The sequence below is a fragment of the Argentina anserina genome, chromosome 7 (assembly GCF_933775445.1).
Source record: "Argentina anserina chromosome 7, drPotAnse1.1, whole genome shotgun sequence".
NCBI classification, from domain to species: Eukaryota; Viridiplantae; Streptophyta; class Magnoliopsida; order Rosales; family Rosaceae; genus Argentina; species Argentina anserina.
In genome coordinates, this window is record NC_065878.1 from 17,847,891 (window position 1) to 17,866,362 (window position 18,472).

At 37.3% G+C, this 18,472-nt stretch overlaps 4 protein-coding genes across 5 annotated transcripts in view; 1 reads left to right on the forward strand and 3 right to left on the reverse strand.

Annotated features, from left to right (window-relative positions):
• LOC126802605 (mitochondrial import inner membrane translocase subunit TIM14-1) overlaps positions 1–18,472 on the forward strand; it is a 258,334-nt gene that overhangs the window by 186,650 nt on the left and 53,212 nt on the right. The gene's annotated exons all lie outside the window — the stretch shown is intronic.
• LOC126802576 (E3 SUMO-protein ligase SIZ1-like) lies at positions 5,928–13,533 on the reverse strand. Of its 2 annotated transcripts, none has more exons than XM_050530219.1 (19): positions 13,352–13,533; positions 13,210–13,269; positions 13,028–13,108; positions 12,451–12,493; positions 12,082–12,160; positions 11,719–11,884; positions 11,339–11,469; positions 10,952–11,020; positions 10,659–10,746; positions 10,473–10,548; positions 10,200–10,273; positions 9,745–9,852; positions 9,370–9,531; positions 8,770–8,874; positions 8,606–8,686; positions 7,514–8,519; positions 6,976–7,129; positions 6,707–6,838; positions 5,928–6,492 (listed from the first exon to the last, which is right to left on the reverse strand). In XM_050530219.1, exons 2-17 carry the CDS (start codon positions 13,252–13,254, stop codon positions 6,981–6,983), a joined length of 2,463 nt encoding a protein of 820 aa, XP_050386176.1. In that variant the 5' UTR covers positions 13,255–13,269; positions 13,352–13,533; the 3' UTR covers positions 5,928–6,492; positions 6,707–6,838; positions 6,976–6,980. The 2 variants fall into 2 exon arrangements, with proteins under 2 accessions (XP_050386176.1, XP_050386175.1); XM_050530218.1 differs by having other exon boundaries at positions 6,949–7,129; positions 13,352–13,532.
• LOC126802603 (nuclear transcription factor Y subunit B-1-like) overlaps positions 9,125–18,472 on the reverse strand; it is a 148,274-nt gene continuing 138,926 nt past the window's right edge. The window contains exon 4 of the mRNA XM_050530248.1: positions 9,125–9,303. Within this exon, the coding sequence (XP_050386205.1) occupies positions 9,148–9,303 (156 nt within the window). The 3' untranslated portion in view covers positions 9,125–9,147. The remainder of the gene's footprint in view (positions 9,304–18,472) is intronic.
• Positions 15,331–17,895, reverse strand: LOC126802554 (transcription factor GTE1). Its single transcript, XM_050530197.1, is given in 11 exon segments — positions 15,331–15,394; positions 15,483–15,573; positions 15,576–15,729; positions 15,839–15,989; positions 16,203–16,261; positions 16,386–16,478; positions 16,643–16,867; positions 17,063–17,116; positions 17,118–17,141; positions 17,353–17,563; positions 17,771–17,895. Coding segments are annotated over 11 exon segments (1,251 nt in total).

Genomic DNA, 18,472 nt, shown 5'->3' on the forward strand with positions numbered 1-18,472 from the left:
GAAACAGATTTTTCCAATGTTATCAACTCATCAAATATGTATCCTATCTACCAATGTCATCTTAGCTAAGTAACTAGTAGTTACAAACTTGCAATATCAAAAAGGCATTTACTAATTCCTTGGCTTCACGTACTAAAAACAGATTGCCAGCTTTTGAATTCAATGTGTTGATTGGAATGGAGGGATTCTTACAAACAAGATTTAAACCATTTGAACAAGCACTACTTTTGGATCAAAGTGTATGACCAAAGAGGAACTGAAGGCATGCATGGAGTCCGGCCTCTATCTCCGGCACACGAAAACGGTGCGTTATTTCCTTTTTCTTTTCAGTTTGCTTCTTCTTGCCGTATATGCAAGTGCTTAAGTTAGACTGACGTACAGTATTTAGATTACTACCTACAGTTGCCAAATGAAATTATGATCATACACACATATATATACATGGAGATTCAGGTTTAATTAAAAGGCCATATTAGAGTCTTGATCCATCGAGGAAGGGCGAATTATATAGATGAAAATAAAAGGTAGGTTGGGTTCTGGTAGTTGCCTTGCTTGTGTCCATCTTTATTGCTCCAACTGCATTTGCCATGCGGCTCAAGAATAATGAAGTAGGCAACTCTGCCTCTGTTGCCGATGACGACGACGACGATGATGATCCGAAAGACGGGTGCAGAGGTTCATCATGCAATATGCTCGCATATCCTTGTCATATGGCTGTGTTTGGGTCCCCATTTGGATGTTACCTATAGGGGTCTGCGCTGGTATTTAATTTGTTGCGATACTCCATCTCCTCCTCCGTCTCCAACACCACCGTCACCTTCTCCTCCCAAGCCACCGACACCTCCTCCCAGGCCTCCAACCCCTCCTCCTTCTCCACCTCGGCCTCCCACGCCACCGTCACCTGCTCCAACCCCAGAACCACCCAAGCCACCATCACCTCCTCCCACGCCACCACCTTGTCATTCTCTACGACCTTATTCTCCAAATTCGCCAGCACATACTCTAATTCCCACCTCGTCCTTCAACTCCAACTTCTCATCCATCTGATGCTAGCACGGTAGCGCCCTGTCCTCCGAAGCCACTGTTAGTGTCTCGAACTCTTTAGCATAAAATGATGTCTACCATCGATTCAATCGTAAAACCATAATCACTACAACAAAAAGGCAACTCCCACATTCTTCTTTTGTGGCAAAATTAGTTTAGAGTGCCACATGTTTATGTCCAACCCCAGTAGCTACATTGCAGCTACAAATATTGAGATTGTGCTAAAAAGATGTGTGTCAATCAAGTCAATACCCATATTTATGAAGGAGTGTAGCAAGGATATGAATTTTGTCATTCAATGGGCCCAGTCCAAATATTGTGTATTGTAGTTGTATCAACACATGTATTTATATTTGAAAGGGTGAATCTTAATGGACTTAATATATTGAAATCTATCATTAATTAATATTTTCATATTACAAACTTGTGTACAGATATACAAAAAGTACAATAGTATAGATTGTAGTTGTATACAATCAGACTTCACATATATCAACAAAACCAAAACATGTATATGAAACTAATGCTACATGGTTCTATGCACTTATCCCATGATCATGTAGCTACATCACTATACTAGAGAGATCATAGATTAAGTTCAAAACAACAAAAACAGAGAGGCCTGAAGTCATAATAATACTAACCAAAAGGTGAAGTCTGAAGAGCTTTTGTTTGTGGCAACTGGCAACGTTGTGATGCAAATCTTTACAGCCTTAAGGTATCAGGTCTATAAACATTATCGTCATTTATGTTATGCTCATCTAAAGATTGACTATGGCTCATCAATTGTTAAACAAAACCAGCTTTAATACTTCCGGTTGCAAGCAAGTCACTTTGACTCATCCGTCCGGTTCCAACCTAATACATATTTAGTCGCTTAATTAACTAAATATGCCAACATGATACAAAATGTTATACTTAATGTGTTTATATGTACTTCACTGAATTATGCATTCACAGTACCATTGAGATTGCCTCCATGCTCCTAATTATAAAAAAAACAATTCAAAAGGGGGAATGCAACGACCATGTACATTGCTTGTAATCTAGTTCAAAAAGGGGAAATGCAAATATACTACCTCAAAGTATTGCTGAGATAGCATCAGGGTGATTAAGGTTTGTCAGCTCAACCTGCCACAAACTAATATCAGAGGTTAAAAAAATATGTTTTATTGATTTTAGATCTCTAAAGTAAATACTGCATGCTATAACAAATATGACATAATAAATTTTCTTGAACAAATATCATACTTACCATATATTTCCAACAAAAGCAATTTACCATGACAAAGTTTGATCAATCTTCATTTGTTCAGTGTCAGTGGACTCATTATCCCCACTATCATCACAACTCATCAACATCCTCAAAACCTTCATCTTGAGCAAATGCTGAATGATGACTCAAAGAAAACCGAAGAAGTGACTACTCCGGGAGAGCAATATCGCCCTCCAAATACTGCATCACTTGTCGCATGGTTGGCATGGCAGTAAGATGTGAATGTGAGCATAACAATGCAAGCTTCAGAACCAATTCCATTTCCCCAACTGAAAAATCCGTACCCAAGTTCTGATCTCTTGCCTCAAGAATATTACCTCTCTTCCAACAAGAGAGAACGTAATCAACTAAGATGATATCCTCCTCGGGTCTTTGAGCCTCTATTGGCCTTCTTCCACAGGCAACTTCGAGAAAAAATATGCCGAAAGCAAACACGTCTGTGCTCCTCGTTGCACGACCAGTTCTTGCACATTGCTAGGCTTCACATCTCTGTGGATTACTACTTGTTCCCACTCTTCATGAAGATAAAGTAACCCTGAAGCAACACCCTTGATGATTTGAAACCTCTGGCTCCAATTGAGTGTCATCTTTGGTTGGTTGTATAGGTACACGTCCAAGCTACCATTAGGCATGTAGGTATACACCAACAGTAATTCACCATTTCGCCTACATGCATGCAAGCAAAGTGATGAACCCCGATGTTTAAGCAAAATAAACTAAAACATCATTATCCAAAGAAATTGAGTATTGAAAATTGACATCCCTCGATCTTTTATACTAACTACACTATGCTTCATGTGTCATTTTTCAAGGAACAAGTTCATGAAAATGTGTAAAGAGGAAAATGTAGCATCAATACCTCAATTCTTGTGGACATGTCAATATAATACCCAAATAACTATTAATTTGATATTTAAAATCTCATTTTACTATTAACAACGTACTTCTGTTAAAATTTCTGTTATGCACCGTTAGAAAGATGAGGTGGAGAAAACAATTGGGTCAAACGACTAAATTAACCCTTAAATTCTAGCAGTGAACAAAATTATAATAATTTTCCCTCTGCTTCAGCCTCATCGTCTTCTTCCTCTGCGATGTCAGCCGATCTTAGCTCCCCAGAGGAAATTCCATCATCATTACCTCATTCTAGCCCGAAATCTAGAATTAAATCCACAACAATCAATACTTATATCAAAACTTTCAGCCTGCAAAAAAAAAACAATCTGGGTTTCTAATTCCAATCCCAACACTCCAAGTCCCTTCATAGATTTGTTTCATCTTCATAGTCAACCGACATGAATGAATTAATTGCTCTCAGATCTGAGAAAAATGGGCAGGTTGTGGAAAATTTTCGTTCGTCTTTCTTATACATTAAGTGGGTCTTTAATAATAGAAGCTGGGTATGTTTCGCCATGCATGTATGAATGGTATGATCGATTCTAATTCAAACTCATTGTTCACTTGTATATTGCACTACTAGGTAACTATATAAAGACGACGTTATTGGTGCTGGTCACTCAGTGGTTTACTGGCTCTGCTTTAATTGCAGAGACCATGAGGTCTTGAGATCGACTGGCATCAGAAACAGAAAGCAGAACAAACAATACTGGACTAGCTGGTACAGGCTAGTCCCTAAATGAGGTATTTCAAAATACCTCTGTTTTGTTTCTCTTTTATTTATAACCATACTTGCATTTGTACCTCTCTGTTTTTTCAGAAGACCAATCAAGAAATAGACTCGACCGGTCGACCCTTATGTTGTTACTTAAGTGATTCTCCCCAGTCATGAGGACACCAGTTTGATCTGCTACTGCATTTGAGATCAATTTGTTATACATTAATTCCTCTCGCAACAAAAGGGTCGCAAACCTCTAAATCATTTACGCTCTTGAGTCTTGATATTCATCGAGAACCATATGTGAACCACTAATGATTCTCCGACTATTTACATCTACATGGTCACACATTGATGCTTGTCATGCCACCAAATTCTTGCATGAAATTTACACCAACAAATATAAAAAATTGTGAAACTTAACTCTCTTTTGGCTTTCCTGATAAAATAAATATCACGAGAGAACTTACTGCTAGTCCCTATGCGGCCTGTTGGTTTTGAGAATCTCTCAAAATCCAGCTGGTTGCGAGTTCGACTGGCAGAGGAAGAAAAAGGAAGAACAAGAAAATAATATTATGAGGTATTCTAAAAAATACCTTTGTTTTGTTCATTTTCTCATTCTTCTTTTGCTTTCGAATTCTCAACTACGTATATGTGGTCTGATTGGGTCATTTACATTATATCGGTCATATTGCAAATTAGCTTAGAATGAATTACAATTTCTGTGTACTTGTAATTTTGTGAGGATCATAAATTACAATTAATTTTGTGAGGATCATAAATTACAATTATGAGGATAATAATTGTACTTCCATAACCGAAACCAGCCGATGCTGAAGTGAGATGCTGTTGCATTACGTTGATAATTAAACAGAGCAGAAGTTTAGGATGTTACACAACAATAAGAGAGCACGAAAGTTGTATCTTAACTTCTTTTCTCAATTCGCTAATTCTTGTCGCATGGTAAGTAACTTGTGAGCTAGGCTGAGAGAGGAAACAATTCCCAAATGAAATTATACATATTCTTAGCCAACTCTACACGTACTTCTAATTTCCTATGCTAACTATAAAAATGGGTTCAATCAGGTTCAACCATAGGCCACAAACACACTAGGGTCTTAGAGAAATAAACATGGAGGCTAAGAAGTTCAGTCTGGTGGTGTTTGTGGCAATGGCGCTTGTGTTCACCTTTATCACTACAACTACCTACGCCATGAAATATGAAACCGCATCGGTGGCCGAATAGCCTGAGCCTATCAACGATCGCATTGAAGCAGCCTCAGCCGGAGCTGAACCTGATCCAGAAGTACCCTCGGCGACTGATGAGCTTGATCATGAAGATTATTATGATAACATGATGGTAATAAACGGAAGCATCATTAGTACCGGGTTGATACGTCGGAGGGTTGATAGTTGTACAACGTCAATATGCAATATGATGATCATCCCTTGCAGGCTGGGTTGTATCTGTGTCCCTCTTGGAATACTTTCTGTTGGACTCTGCATTGGTCTCTGTCATTGCAATTTTACTCCACCTGCTCCAAGTTCACATCCAAATCCAAATTTAAAGCCACCGTCACCCCCACAATCATTCTCACCGCTACCGCCACCGTGATCACCACCATCACCATAACCAGTGCCACTTGTGTTGTAGCTTAAAATAATGTCGACCAATCCATTTGATTATACCTTTGCATGAAATAATGTATCCCCATTCATCTATGATATGTATAATGTGTCGTTATCATTGTGATCTACATATCTCATGCCTGGAAATGTAGATCATATGGTTCGTGTTATCAATATTACATCATCACTTTTATGTAAGACTGAAGGCAGTGTGGATTACAGGGGGTTTACCAAAGGCAATAATCCCTTTCCCTTTGGGATCCCAGATTTGATGTTAAAAACGGACCGAGGACTTGCACAGTTCTCAGTTCACTACAATTAAAAAGGAGACGATTGGAAAAGAACAAAGCCGGAAGATCAATGAGAGGTGGCTTTATAAAGATGATGCATATCAAAGTAACTTGGGAGTACCCAGAAAATTGGGACATCAATATTCGAGCAAGTACAGGTTATAACCTCCTCTTAACCACTGAACACTGGCACTAATTTGTAACTAGAACAGAACAGCAGTGATCTAATGATATTCTAGCCTACTTCTCTTCGGTGCCCCATCTCAAGTAGGCAGCTAGGATGGGAATCCACACTTTTGATGTATATTCTATGTACACTCACCTCCAGTATGTCCAGGGCAACAAACAGGAACCCTAACTACGACTAAGATGAAGTAAATAATGTTACAGGCATGCTTAGCTTGCAGATTTCAAATCATTCTATTTTACATTGCAGCAAAAATCATCTAATACTCTTAAGTAGTTTAAATTTTTATAGTCCAGGAGGCATAGAAGAGCACCTGCTTGTTGGTTATAAAGTTATGCTTCGTCTGTTTATAAGAGGTGGATTATATAGGAATTAGTTTCCATGCGATGGCAACTGAAGTTCCAGTCGAGCAAGTCAAACCACGACCAAGTAGAAAACAAAATGATATTACCTGAGAAATAAATAAAAATGTCAGAACTTCTAATCAGTGTCATACTCAGCTGCTAGAAAATGCACGTACAATAAGCACATAAATGAATAACATGTCAACATATTAATAATACAAAACTTAATGAATCAAATGTTGAGGCAAGATCTTGAAATATTTGCATTCAATGCAGATGTCACTGCAATCATATGTATCATCATATAAATTTGAAGCTCACCCTTAAATAGAGTGGCTACAGAACTGCCCCTAACAGAATGAGAGTAAATCTGTGACGACAGGGCCTTCCAAAAATTATGCTTTGCACATGAATGAAACCTCAAACTTCCAAAAATGAAGGTCTTTGTTTATCCTATCGGAATAAAATAAAATATGAGACAAGATGAACAATCTTCATTGATCAAAAGTGATAAAGAAACCAGTTTTCCAACAAAAAAAAAATGCGGAAAGTGATTTATGTACCCAGCGGCTTCTTAACTAAGCAACAACCTTGTCTATTCAGAACTTGAATCTACTGACAGATACACTCGCTGTCTTACAGACCGTGGCTGACGAGGAAAGGAGAAAGGGCCATCCGAAAGTTTCCTTGAATTTGCTCTGTTAGGATTTGACTTGGCTCCCTTATTTTTATCCGTGATTAAAGCTACAACATATGATTCAAAATATGAAACATTTAGACATTCAAAATATGAAATCCTCATATACTAAACATATTCATACCTAATGAAAGCCTTATTGCAGAATTCTGTAATCAACAGATATCCAAGTAATGACTCTTATCACTGAATGTGTATAGCTACACATGTTATATACATAAAAATGTGTGAATAATAGATAAATCTTATGACTGACATCATTATATACCAGCCTTGAAGAGATCAAGTTGAAGTTTTCCCAATCGAAAAATAATCAAAATCATATAATAATGTTTATTTGTGGCATTAAATTTAGGAAAAGATAAATTCCTATTCCAATGTTTAGTAAAACCTTTCAGTGATTGCAATATATAATAAATGAAGAGTTTTACCCTTATTTGATCCACATTGGTTTGTCAGCTGTAGTCCATTTGTCTCTGCAAGTTCAGCATTTTCAATTATACCAAGGCTAAGAGCAACCCAGTCACTAGTAATGCCATTTGAGACTGGTGGTTGTCCTCCAAGATCAGACTGCTCCAGCAAACAAGAGGGATGACTTGGAAGAAAACTTTGTATCGAGGGATCTTCTCTAATAAAGTCCAGTGGATTATCAACCAAGCTGTCCAAATTAGCATTGGTATGGGAAGCAGAAGAGTTTAAGACATGTCTGCTTGGTTCTAAATTTTTATCAGAAACCAACAACGTGTCATGATTCATAGGAGCTGCAGACATCTGCTCTAAATCAATAAAAGCATCGGATATATCTGAATCTGTACCAAAAAATTGGAACCCAGGATCAGCTTGAGTACTAGTAGGATATGGATATAGTGTCCCTCTGTCATTGCCATTTCCATTTAAAAGACCCAAACAAGACTCATATGGGTCTGAAATGCCAGGAGGTGCAGACAGAGAGCATGCACTGTTACTTATTGGGAAAGTATTGTTCACAACTCTTGGGGAAACCAAGTCGACAGTTTCATCATCTGAATCACTGAGAATAATAATACCAGCTGAGGCAAAATTAGGGGAAAATGAATTGACTTCGTTGTCATCATATGCTGAGTCTATATGAATACTGCTTTTTCTAATGATGTCTTCAGCCTCTTTGCCATAGGTGTCACTGCTGCTCATCATTATAACCTTTTGCTCAAAAGCCCCAAATTCTTTGTCTAATGGGCTACCCAGATGCTTACCAACTTCATTGATCCCACCATGCTGTTGGTTTGAACATGATTCTGGCTTGGATTGGCCTGTGTTTCCCATATCCATACCAACATATGGAGAGCCGTCAGGAAGGTGCCATTGAGCAAGGTCTCTAAATTCACCTTTAGTCTTTGCACTCCAAGAACCATCTGGTTTCACATTGACCTCTGTAATGTCTTCCCCACAAATTCGCATCTGTGCACCAGATAAACAAAAAGATTTGTCTATGATTCCATATTATTTCATACTATATAATCTTAAATGTCCACTACAGGAACTACCATAGTTGTGATGCGATTGAAATAGCGGTCAATAATGACGTCCTCCAATGAGTAGTTCTTGAGGCAGATGGGGCATTGCCACTGCATTATAAAATGCCACTTGTTCATATTTGTAGATGTTTAAAAAATAAAATGAACAATCAGAGGTATATTGTGTCACTTGCCTTCCTAGATCGCTGGTTTGACTTCACGAAAGTTTCGAGATCAAAGCAACCCATGTGAGCACAAGGTCTAAATCTACCAGCCACCTTCATTCGAGAACCACTCAACTGCAAGTTACATGTAAACATTATCCCATAGGTAGCATTATCTATGAACTACACCAAAACCTTACAGATAAACTATATAAAATAAAAAAAACATTCTTTGATTACTTTGGGGCTTCCTTTATATGATACAGTCAAAGCAATAAACAAAAAAATTTAACCAAAGATGACATGAACCCAACATATTAGCCCAAGGCTAAACCTGAACCAAACAAAAAAACAACAAAAGAGAATTTTTGAGATGGAATGAGCTTCTAGACAAATAAACATGTCGGCCTAGCCCAGCTCCCTTTTAGGAGGACTTGACATGAGCAAAAAAAAATAGGCCCGAAGGTCTGATGAGAAGTCGAGAACTCTAGAATTCTCAATAGTTTTGATATTTGTGCGCAAGCTCATCCAGACCCCCTCATGTATAATCCAATCACCCTCCAAGAAGGGATACATCAGGCAGTAAAAGGAGCATACAGAAGTTATCAACAGAAATTAGTCATCACTTACAGGGCAGCGGAGATTCACAGAAACTGAATCTGAAATCACTTCTAGATCACTATCACTATCGTCATGTGCCATAGCAGCCCCACCACCAATGCAACGACGAACCCGTGCAAGTGCATCCTCAAAGAGCTCACCATCTTCTTCTTTAGGAATCAAGTTGAGAACCTTTACATTAAGTTGTACAAAGAAAAAATGCAGTTGGTGAGATGGAATGTCATTCAGGTTTAAAGCTTCCCTTTAACATATTCTACCATTTCATGGGATTTAATATTTGAACATGAATAGTAAAATGATTAGAATTTCAGATTTGCCGTCAATGGATCAACAATGTTCCTTCATGTATTATAAAAAAAATTATATAAGGAATAAGTGAGGTACCTGCTCAGATGTTCGTTTTTTTATCAGTCTGACACCAAAACAGAAAGCACGATTATCAACTCCTGACAATGAAATCTTATTGATTCCCTCCCCAATGTATGATGTGATCTGACATAAAGAAAGGTTAATTTAGACTTGAAACTACTTTGGTAGCATATATGGATCTGATTATTCGAAATAAATAATGAAATATTTTGATTCTGAAATTTTTATTATTAAGCAACTACCAGAGAGCCGAGGTACAACAAAAGTACACAGCAAATAAAAGTTCATGACAAATAAGTCTGGAACATTGCAAAACATATGGAATATGTGTGTGTGTGTGTATCTGCGAATGAGACTTGACGGTCAACAATGAAGTATGAAACATAGATATGGAATGTCTTGTAGTGAACTGTTTCATGCAAAAATGAAATAATATATATAACTTAATTATAAAAACCAGTAACACTCACTATTGGTCCATCATCACGGCCATTAGTACCCAACAATTGATGTCCTGGTCTATTAAATACCCTAACATTCATACCTGTAAATCGGGTACAAACTTAAATTTTAGTTAATCAGAGGATTCATTTACTTACTGGAATTTAAAGAGGAAAGCAAATTTGTTAGGTTTACACAGCCTAGTACTTCAAAAGAATTAATGGAACCTTTACAAAAAAAATTTAAAAAAAAAACAAGAAGAAGAAGAAGAATTAATGGAACAGGATCAGCAAATTGCATACCATTTACTTTTAGTTCCGCATACTGAGGCCATTGCAACCTAAATGAAACACTATCATTGAGAAGCATACACCAAGCCTGTAGAATATAGTCAGACCATGTCAATAATATTTTTTTCAATAAAACTACTAAATGATTGACCACCAAATATAACTTTTCAAAATTAGACAATAATTAAATAAACAAACCTGAACATCATATTCATCATCCTGAAGTAGTTCTCTATTGGCTCTGGAAAGTTGAAAATTTTTCTCAACATTCTTAGTTGGATTTGTACTGAAACCATTCATAAAATAATAATAATCAGTTTTATCAGATCACTGACTTAATAAACAGGAGAGAGAGGAAAACTACAATGGATGAATACAAAAGTCCTGTTGACCAAAATAACACCATTGCATATTGCATAAACACAGAATGATAACTAGTAAGCCATGATAATCAGGTTTGTTATGAGTGGGAGAGAGAGAGAGAGAGATACCCATCAATAGGAATATTTGAAGCACCTAACTTCACTGCAGATACAAGATCCACCACAGCCACCCAGTAACTGTACATTGGAATGAATGCAATAATAAAAAATCAAAATTCCCTCATTTTAGAAGAAACAAAGTGAAAAGGCGTTGTATGAATTTATTAACAACAACAATTACCCCGCAATCCCCATTCAACCTAAATTCCAGTGTTAGTCTAAAACACTGAACAATTGGTAAAACTACGAAAAATAATTATCCTGAAGGATATTAAGAATTAAACACATCTTTGCAAACCAATGATATACCTTCCATGTATCACAAAAGAGGCTTCATAACTGGAACTTCATAAATTCATTACATTAAACTAAAATAAAAAATGCACCAATACTTACGGATCTGCACGTTTAAGACGACACATTTCACAGTAGAAAACAGGCGGAAATGATGGACTGCAATTCTTTGTTTTCTCAGGAATAATTACACAACCAATATGTTGCTGGGCTCTACATGTTGGATCTACACACTGTGGATAACATAGAACTGAATTACTTATCTCGAGGCTTCTTTATAGGCTTACCCTGTGTTATACATTCTAATAAGTATACCGCATATATATAGACTCTAAATTAGCGATAGAAATTGAGAAAATGGAGAAAATTGAAAAGAGCATGAGTGACTTGAGTTCAATATGCATGTCGTACCAATTAAAAAAAAACTGAAAAAAGAAAAGAAAGGCACTGATAGGATATTACTTAAAGCAAATGTACAAGACCTGTATCATTGAATCAGTTGACAATGAATTTCTACAAGGGCAAGAAATCTTCATGTCTAGACCATTTAAAGTTTTTACTTCCTTTATAGGGGGCTTCAAACTGCAACACTCTGAACCACTCTGTTCCTTTGCTGAAGAATCTGTTGATGGTGTACTCTGCATCTTTCTGAAACAATACAATACATCTTCCAGTTCAGAATTCTCATCCGATAGTGAGAGGAATATAATAGAACAGAATACCGATCACACAGATAATGATTCAAGGAAGAGTTAGAACTTAGAAGAAAGCACAATAAATACAAAATTTTGTAGACTCAGTAACTGCAACACACTAAGGTAAAACAGATAAACACAATGCGGCACCTGTAAGCTTCATCAATTTTTTGCACTGCTCGGTTCTTCTCCATGTTTTTTTTCTTTGATGAACTGCGTGTATTGGCAGCTGCACAGAATTACAACCAAATACAAGAAGCTTGATCAGAGTCTATTAAAGCACTCAGCGCCTGACAGAAAGAGGGTTATGTGTCCAACTATTTGAACTCAATCATTATTCAAGAACAAGGTAACAATTCTAGAAAAAAAACAAGGAAATGCCAAATGCCTAAACCATTTGTTGTACAGTTGCACTTGTACTCATGGAAAATTACTGCAGTTTGGCCACCAGGAACAATGATCACTAAGAAATCAAAATTATATCTGGAGTGAAAAGGATGATGTGGTTGAAGAACTTACTTTCTTCATCCGAAACTGATGCTAAGATTCTGTCAATGAGATCCTGCAAAGCAAAGAAATTTACAACTACTTACCTCATATGACAAATTCATAGGAAACAAACCCCCAACATCACTCGATGGAATGGAAACACACACACACACAGGTTGCATGAAGCATTCTACTATTGAGCATAGATAAAAACATGAAAAACTAACTGAGACAGCAAACACAAATTCAAACAATGAGTTAATAAGAAGATGTCTCATTAGCAATCGAAAAGTAAAAAAGAAATTTAGAACCATGTGAACACAAGTTCTAGACAACTCACTATAAACAGGATTCCGGAAACAAGCTTCTAAATAACCATAGATCCTATCGCTGCAAAAGTACACTAGCTGGAACACTTTGAGCAACGGGGCATTACACAAACAACTAGAAAACCTCTCCTATAACATAAAGAAGCAAGAATCACAGGCTCAAAACAGAACTACAATAAACAACTACCGCAATGCATTGGCGGCACACGGCAGCTACAATTGATCATGATCCTTATAAACACTTGTAACTACACTACCACAGATGCCAACAAACATACCTGCTTCCTCCCTTGCTTTGAAAGACCCAGCTGGGTCAGAACTTCCTTGAGCTCTTTAATTCGAAAAGACCCCAACTTGGCCTAGAAAACAACCATTTCCACACAATCAACTTTCAAATTCACAACCCCAAAATCACAAATTACAATGCCCACATTAATAAAGCACAAAACTTTAAACTCACCTTGCATTGAGTCACCAAATCCACTTCCTTAGAAGCTGAACCCATTCCAGCTCCAAAAACCTGAATCACCAAAAACCCAGAAACTCAATCCAAAAACCCAATTCCCATTAAAGATTAAGAACCCAGATAAACTTCAACATACCCAATACGATAAGTCGGAGATTAGGGAGGTGGATTTTACTGTGGCGCCATAATCAGTGACGTTTTCATGTTTCTTCGAACTAAAGACTCAAACTTTAGGTGAAGACTTGAGGCGGACGTGACGACAGTTTATCCAATTCAGTTTCTAGAACGGCGTTAAAGTCCGGGTTTGTGTTCTCTGCTTTGGCAAGGACTTAAAGTGTTGGTGTGGTTGGTTGGGATGTGAGAGATCAGAATACGATTGTTGATGTTGGAGTTGTTAAAGTTTGTGTCAGACAGCTACGCCTTTAAAGTTTTCGCTTAGTCTTAGAAACCGGTCGGCAGCTATGGAAGTCTGTGTGCCGTACAATGTGACAGTTGCGGCTGACATGAGTCCCTTCCAAGATTTGACCCAAAAAAATAGAGTCCCTTCCAAGAGTGTTGGTCACACATTTACAAAGAGGGAGAAGTGGAGAACGGAAGATAGGATTTTACTTTGAGATTTTTTCACCCACAGTCTCTCAATTCGGGTGTACCTACTAATGTGATACCTCAACTCTTAATCGTACCAATGTGATACCCAGACTCTAGTATTGCTATCATTGAAGTACTTCCGTCAGTTTTTTTCAACTTCTCTGTCATCTTGGTGACGTGGCAAGTACGTGAGGCCCACAAGAGGGTTAAAAGACAAAATTAACCTCATCTGAGAAGAACAATGTTTTTCCCGCCCTTTACCTTGAGAAAGACACCCAACAATTCCAATTTTGGCGCCAATTTTCCCTCCCTACTCCTTAATTTGTGTCTCTTATCTAAACTAAAGAACTACCGCCAACGAGTCGACCACAATCTGATAAAACCTAGATCAATCTCATTTTCTATTTTTACTCTATCACTTGTTAAACTAACAGAATAAATATAGAAATTTATATGGAACATCTCATTTCCACAATCTCATAAGAATATAGAAACACATAACTTAACGAAATTCAAATACATGTTTAAGTACTATTAGTTCTTACAAGCAAAAATCATGGCAAATCAACATAAAAGGTGGCAACTAATGGTACTTAAACATGTATTTGAATTTCGTTAAGTTATGTGTTTCTATATTCTTATGAGATTGTGGAAATGAGATGTTCCATATAAATTTCTATATTTATTCTGTTAGTTTAACAAGTGCTAGAGTAAAAATAGAAAATGAGATTGATCTAGGTTTTATCAGATTGTGGTCGACTCGTTGGCGGTAGTTCTTTAGTTTAGATAAGAGACACAAATTAAGGAGTATGGAGGGAAAATTGGCGCCAAAATTGGAATTGTGGGTGTCTTTCTCAAGGTAAAGGGTGGGAAAAACATTGCTCCTCTCAGATGGGGTTAATTTTGTCTTTTAACCCTCTTTGTGGGCCTCACGTACTTGCCACGTCACCAATATGACGGAAAAGTTGAAAAAAACTGACGGAAGTACTTCAATGATAACAATACTAGAGTCTGGGTATCACATTGGTACAATTAAGAGTTGAGGTATCACATTGGTAGGTACACCAGAGTTGATGGACTGTTGGTGAAAAAAACTCTTTTACTTTTGTGTGTTTTGCTAGGGTATTGTGTTGTTACTTTTGGTAAATAAATTAAAGTTACTCGATTGGTAATTTAGTTGCGAGTGTTATTTAACGTCATTGGCTAATATGAAGTGAGCACTTGATGGAGGATGTTAGGGAGAGATTCAGATTTTAATTCAAATTCAAAGCGTTAATCTCTTTATACTTGATGCGAGAAGCCAGACACAGTAAAGTTATGAGAACGTTAAGAGCAAATCACTCACTCATCCCATAAATAGTCAGATTGATAAACTCCGATCAAAAACTTTAGGATGTGATTTGAAGTTTGAACTTTAAAAAAAAATAGCTACATTGTGACCAGGGGAGCATGGTACTTTAAAATTAACCATTCTGTCACAAAGAAGTTACAGTAATGCTCTAAAACTAGTCTTTTTCTGATCTGGCGTTAGTAGTAAAACCGGCAAATATGGAGAGCATTAGCAGAAGCAGACTTTGGAATTGAACTTTGCCTGTTTCATTGAGAAACATCACAGGAAAAAATAAATGTTATTACAATTGGCCTAAGATTACAACAGAATTGCGAAAAACACAACCTACATGCTGCAACTCCCACGGGGTGGCATGATCTCTGCTGGCTATTTATTCTTTTTATTGGTCTTGGCAATAGCATTACAAATCTCTCTTTTCACTTATTGTTGGCGTTATTGATGTTATTTGGTTTGTTACCGCTGTTGTGGTTGTTAGTGTTGTCATTGTTGGTGGCGCCTAAGCTTGCTGAGCTCTTGGCCTGAACTTCTAAAGTGTCCTTCACAAAAAAATTTAACCTCCACAAGGTGGATTCAGTCTGCAAAACATGTATACAGAACACTCAGCAAACACTTGCATATAGTATAAGAACATGAATTAGGAACAAACAAGTTAGGCAACAAAGCATGATGAAATATGAATATGACGTGAGCGTCGATATCAAGGTCCACCTCTTCAGCAGTAGCTTGAAATCCTGGATTACTCTGTGCAACAATCTCAAGTGCCGTGGTGAGATCCTCTGGGGACAGTCTGCGGAGGGCTACCCCAAGATTTCTCTTCTCTTCAGTTGACATTTTCCTGAAAACCACATACTCTAAAATAAGACATGGTGGCTGCAGACATAACTCAATTCATGCATAAAAACAGATATCACTCTTTCTTTCACAGATAGATGGAGAATACTGAAGCATGCAAATTGCAAACTGACATCCAGCAGATGCTAACTTGCAATATACTAATGTAGATGAAATGCACTCTATAATAAGACAAGATAAGATGTTACTGAACAACCTGCAGTTTTGGACAACCATCTCTCTGAGTTCTTCCAAATGCATATCAACATCATAAAGCTGAAAAGAAGACATCAGAGGATTTCAAAACAAAGTCTACTATATCAATTGTAAATGATATGTATCTACAACGATTTCTATTTCATATATTTAATACACAAAAGATTTTTTACTTCAAACGCACCTCGTTGCTCAAGTCTCTAGCCATTTTAGCATGAGCAGCCTCTTCAGCAAGTTGCATATTTAATTGTGCTTTTGCCTCTTCTAGCCTCTTTTCCTGCAAGTATATTGCTCAGAAGTTAAAAATGATCGAGAAATGATTAATCAAGATGTTGTAAGTATCTGTAATACCAAAAATTACCAGCATTACTGAACCTTCAATGATAAAGAAGACTATCGTGGTGGAAAGAGTAACTCCTAGTAGAACATGTTGGGATATACCGCTTCAGTAACTTTAGGCAGAAGCTGCAACCACTTTTCCACAAATTTTGCCATCAAAGTTTTGGCCATAACATGAACATCAGTTCTCTCCTCATTATACTTCATCGCATTTTTAGAAACTAACCGCACATCTGCACATATCTCCCGAACATTTTTATATCCAGTACCATCTTTGGCCTCCATTTGATTTTTAATTGTACTGAAATCCATTGGCTTGTCAATGACCTAAAATGTGACATATAACAGTATTTTATTAGTTCGTTATAACACACAATCCATAAAATTGTATGAAAATACTCTTTCTGAGAGACATGCCAAGCAGATCAAAGCAAATGATTGTATACATATGTAAGCACAATTACATAAATAGATCTATACATCAATCGCAATACTCATTAGAAGAAAACAAACTAACTTTACCTCATAGTAATCATGTAAACCAAGACCTTTAACATCTACATGTTGCAAAAAGGGGCCACGCCCACTTGTGCTGTGTAATCTGAACAGAGGCAAAATCTACATCAAAAAACTGACTCGGAACTCACTTATCAGCAACAACATACACAAACACGCTAGTGTTATGGCTAAATTAGAGGTTATTAAGATCTTCCTACATAGAATAACATATCATTTTAATAGTACAGAATATTATGATTACACACATCACATAAAACACAAAACACAACAAGATGGCCAGTTAAGTTAATTACTTGTCGCAATATCGTGCCAAATTGACGCATAAGTTCTTGCATTCTCTTTACAGCAGCTGCCTCCCTCAATGCAACCTCGTGCTGCTGCTTCTTCATACTTGGAACATGATTCTCTTTATCCTTCACACCTGAACCACTCTTACTTGCATTCCCCTGCTTCAAACTCGCGCTCGAGTAAAATTGCTCTACTTCATTCACTCTCTGCTCAAGCCACAAAACCCAAGGATCACCCCAAATATCATTACACCATCACCATGATCAAATTCAACATTCTAAGTTAAACCCAATTGAGAAAGCTATATGAATCCAACAATTACATAAAAAACTTTTGAATATAAACACAATCACAAACTAGGTACACTACACTTCACCAAATTATATGAAACAGAGCAAAAAAGACCAAAGCTTTTTGAATACCTTATCAACCTGAACTAATATCTCATCAACGCAATGCTTGAAAGACTCTGATTCAGCATCATTGGCTGTAAACTCTAGAGCACCAACATGGGTGACATCTACAATTGGTGCCTCCATTTGATCCATCTGAAAACAAGAGCATGAAACTTTAGGCCTTGTTTTTGACACTAACTGATTAGTATTGAAATACCAAAGTAATAATTGTATTACATGAAACAAATACTTAGAAGAAAAGAATTGGGTTACCAAAACGGAGGATGTGAGATTGGGTTCGAGGTAGGGGCAGCGGGCAGGGGAGTTTTGTGTGTGGGAAAATCTGTGATGCGCTGTGAAGCTTTGAGATGTACAACTGCGTCGGCTTTTATGTTCGACCCTCACTCCTTTTCTCCTCCTTTTTTAGACTCTTTTGTAAGTTACCTTCATGTCACGTCCAGTTTTTAGGAGTATCTATCGTGGGCGTCGATAGTTATATGAGCTTCATGCATATGTGAGATTTCTTTAAGATCAGGGACTGTGGATGCATATGTGGCTACTCTTCCTAGAGGTTTTGACATGCTGACACAGTTAAGTTTGGGGAGTTTGTCGCTAGTCAGGGATTTAACGTCGAAGAATGGAGTAGGTCACCCTACACAAACTGGTTGGGGTTTGGAGCTGATCCCCTAATGAGCCCAAGGCATGGTATAACCAATGTATTGCCATGTTG

Excerpts from the sequence above, each read along its gene's own strand:
- LOC126802576 (XM_050530219.1), bottom strand. The coding sequence starts at position 13,254 with ATGGGTTCAGCTTCTAAGGAAGTGGATTTGGTGACTCAATGCAAG. Across the intron at positions 10,747-10,951 it reads TCAAATATTCCTATTGATGG|TACAAATCCAACTAAGAATG; the intron begins GTATCTCTCTCT and ends GAATGGTTTCAG. Across the intron at positions 7,130-7,513 it reads CCAATGTGGATCAAATAAGG|CTTTAATCACGGATAAAAAT; the intron begins GTAAAACTCTTC and ends CATATGTTGTAG.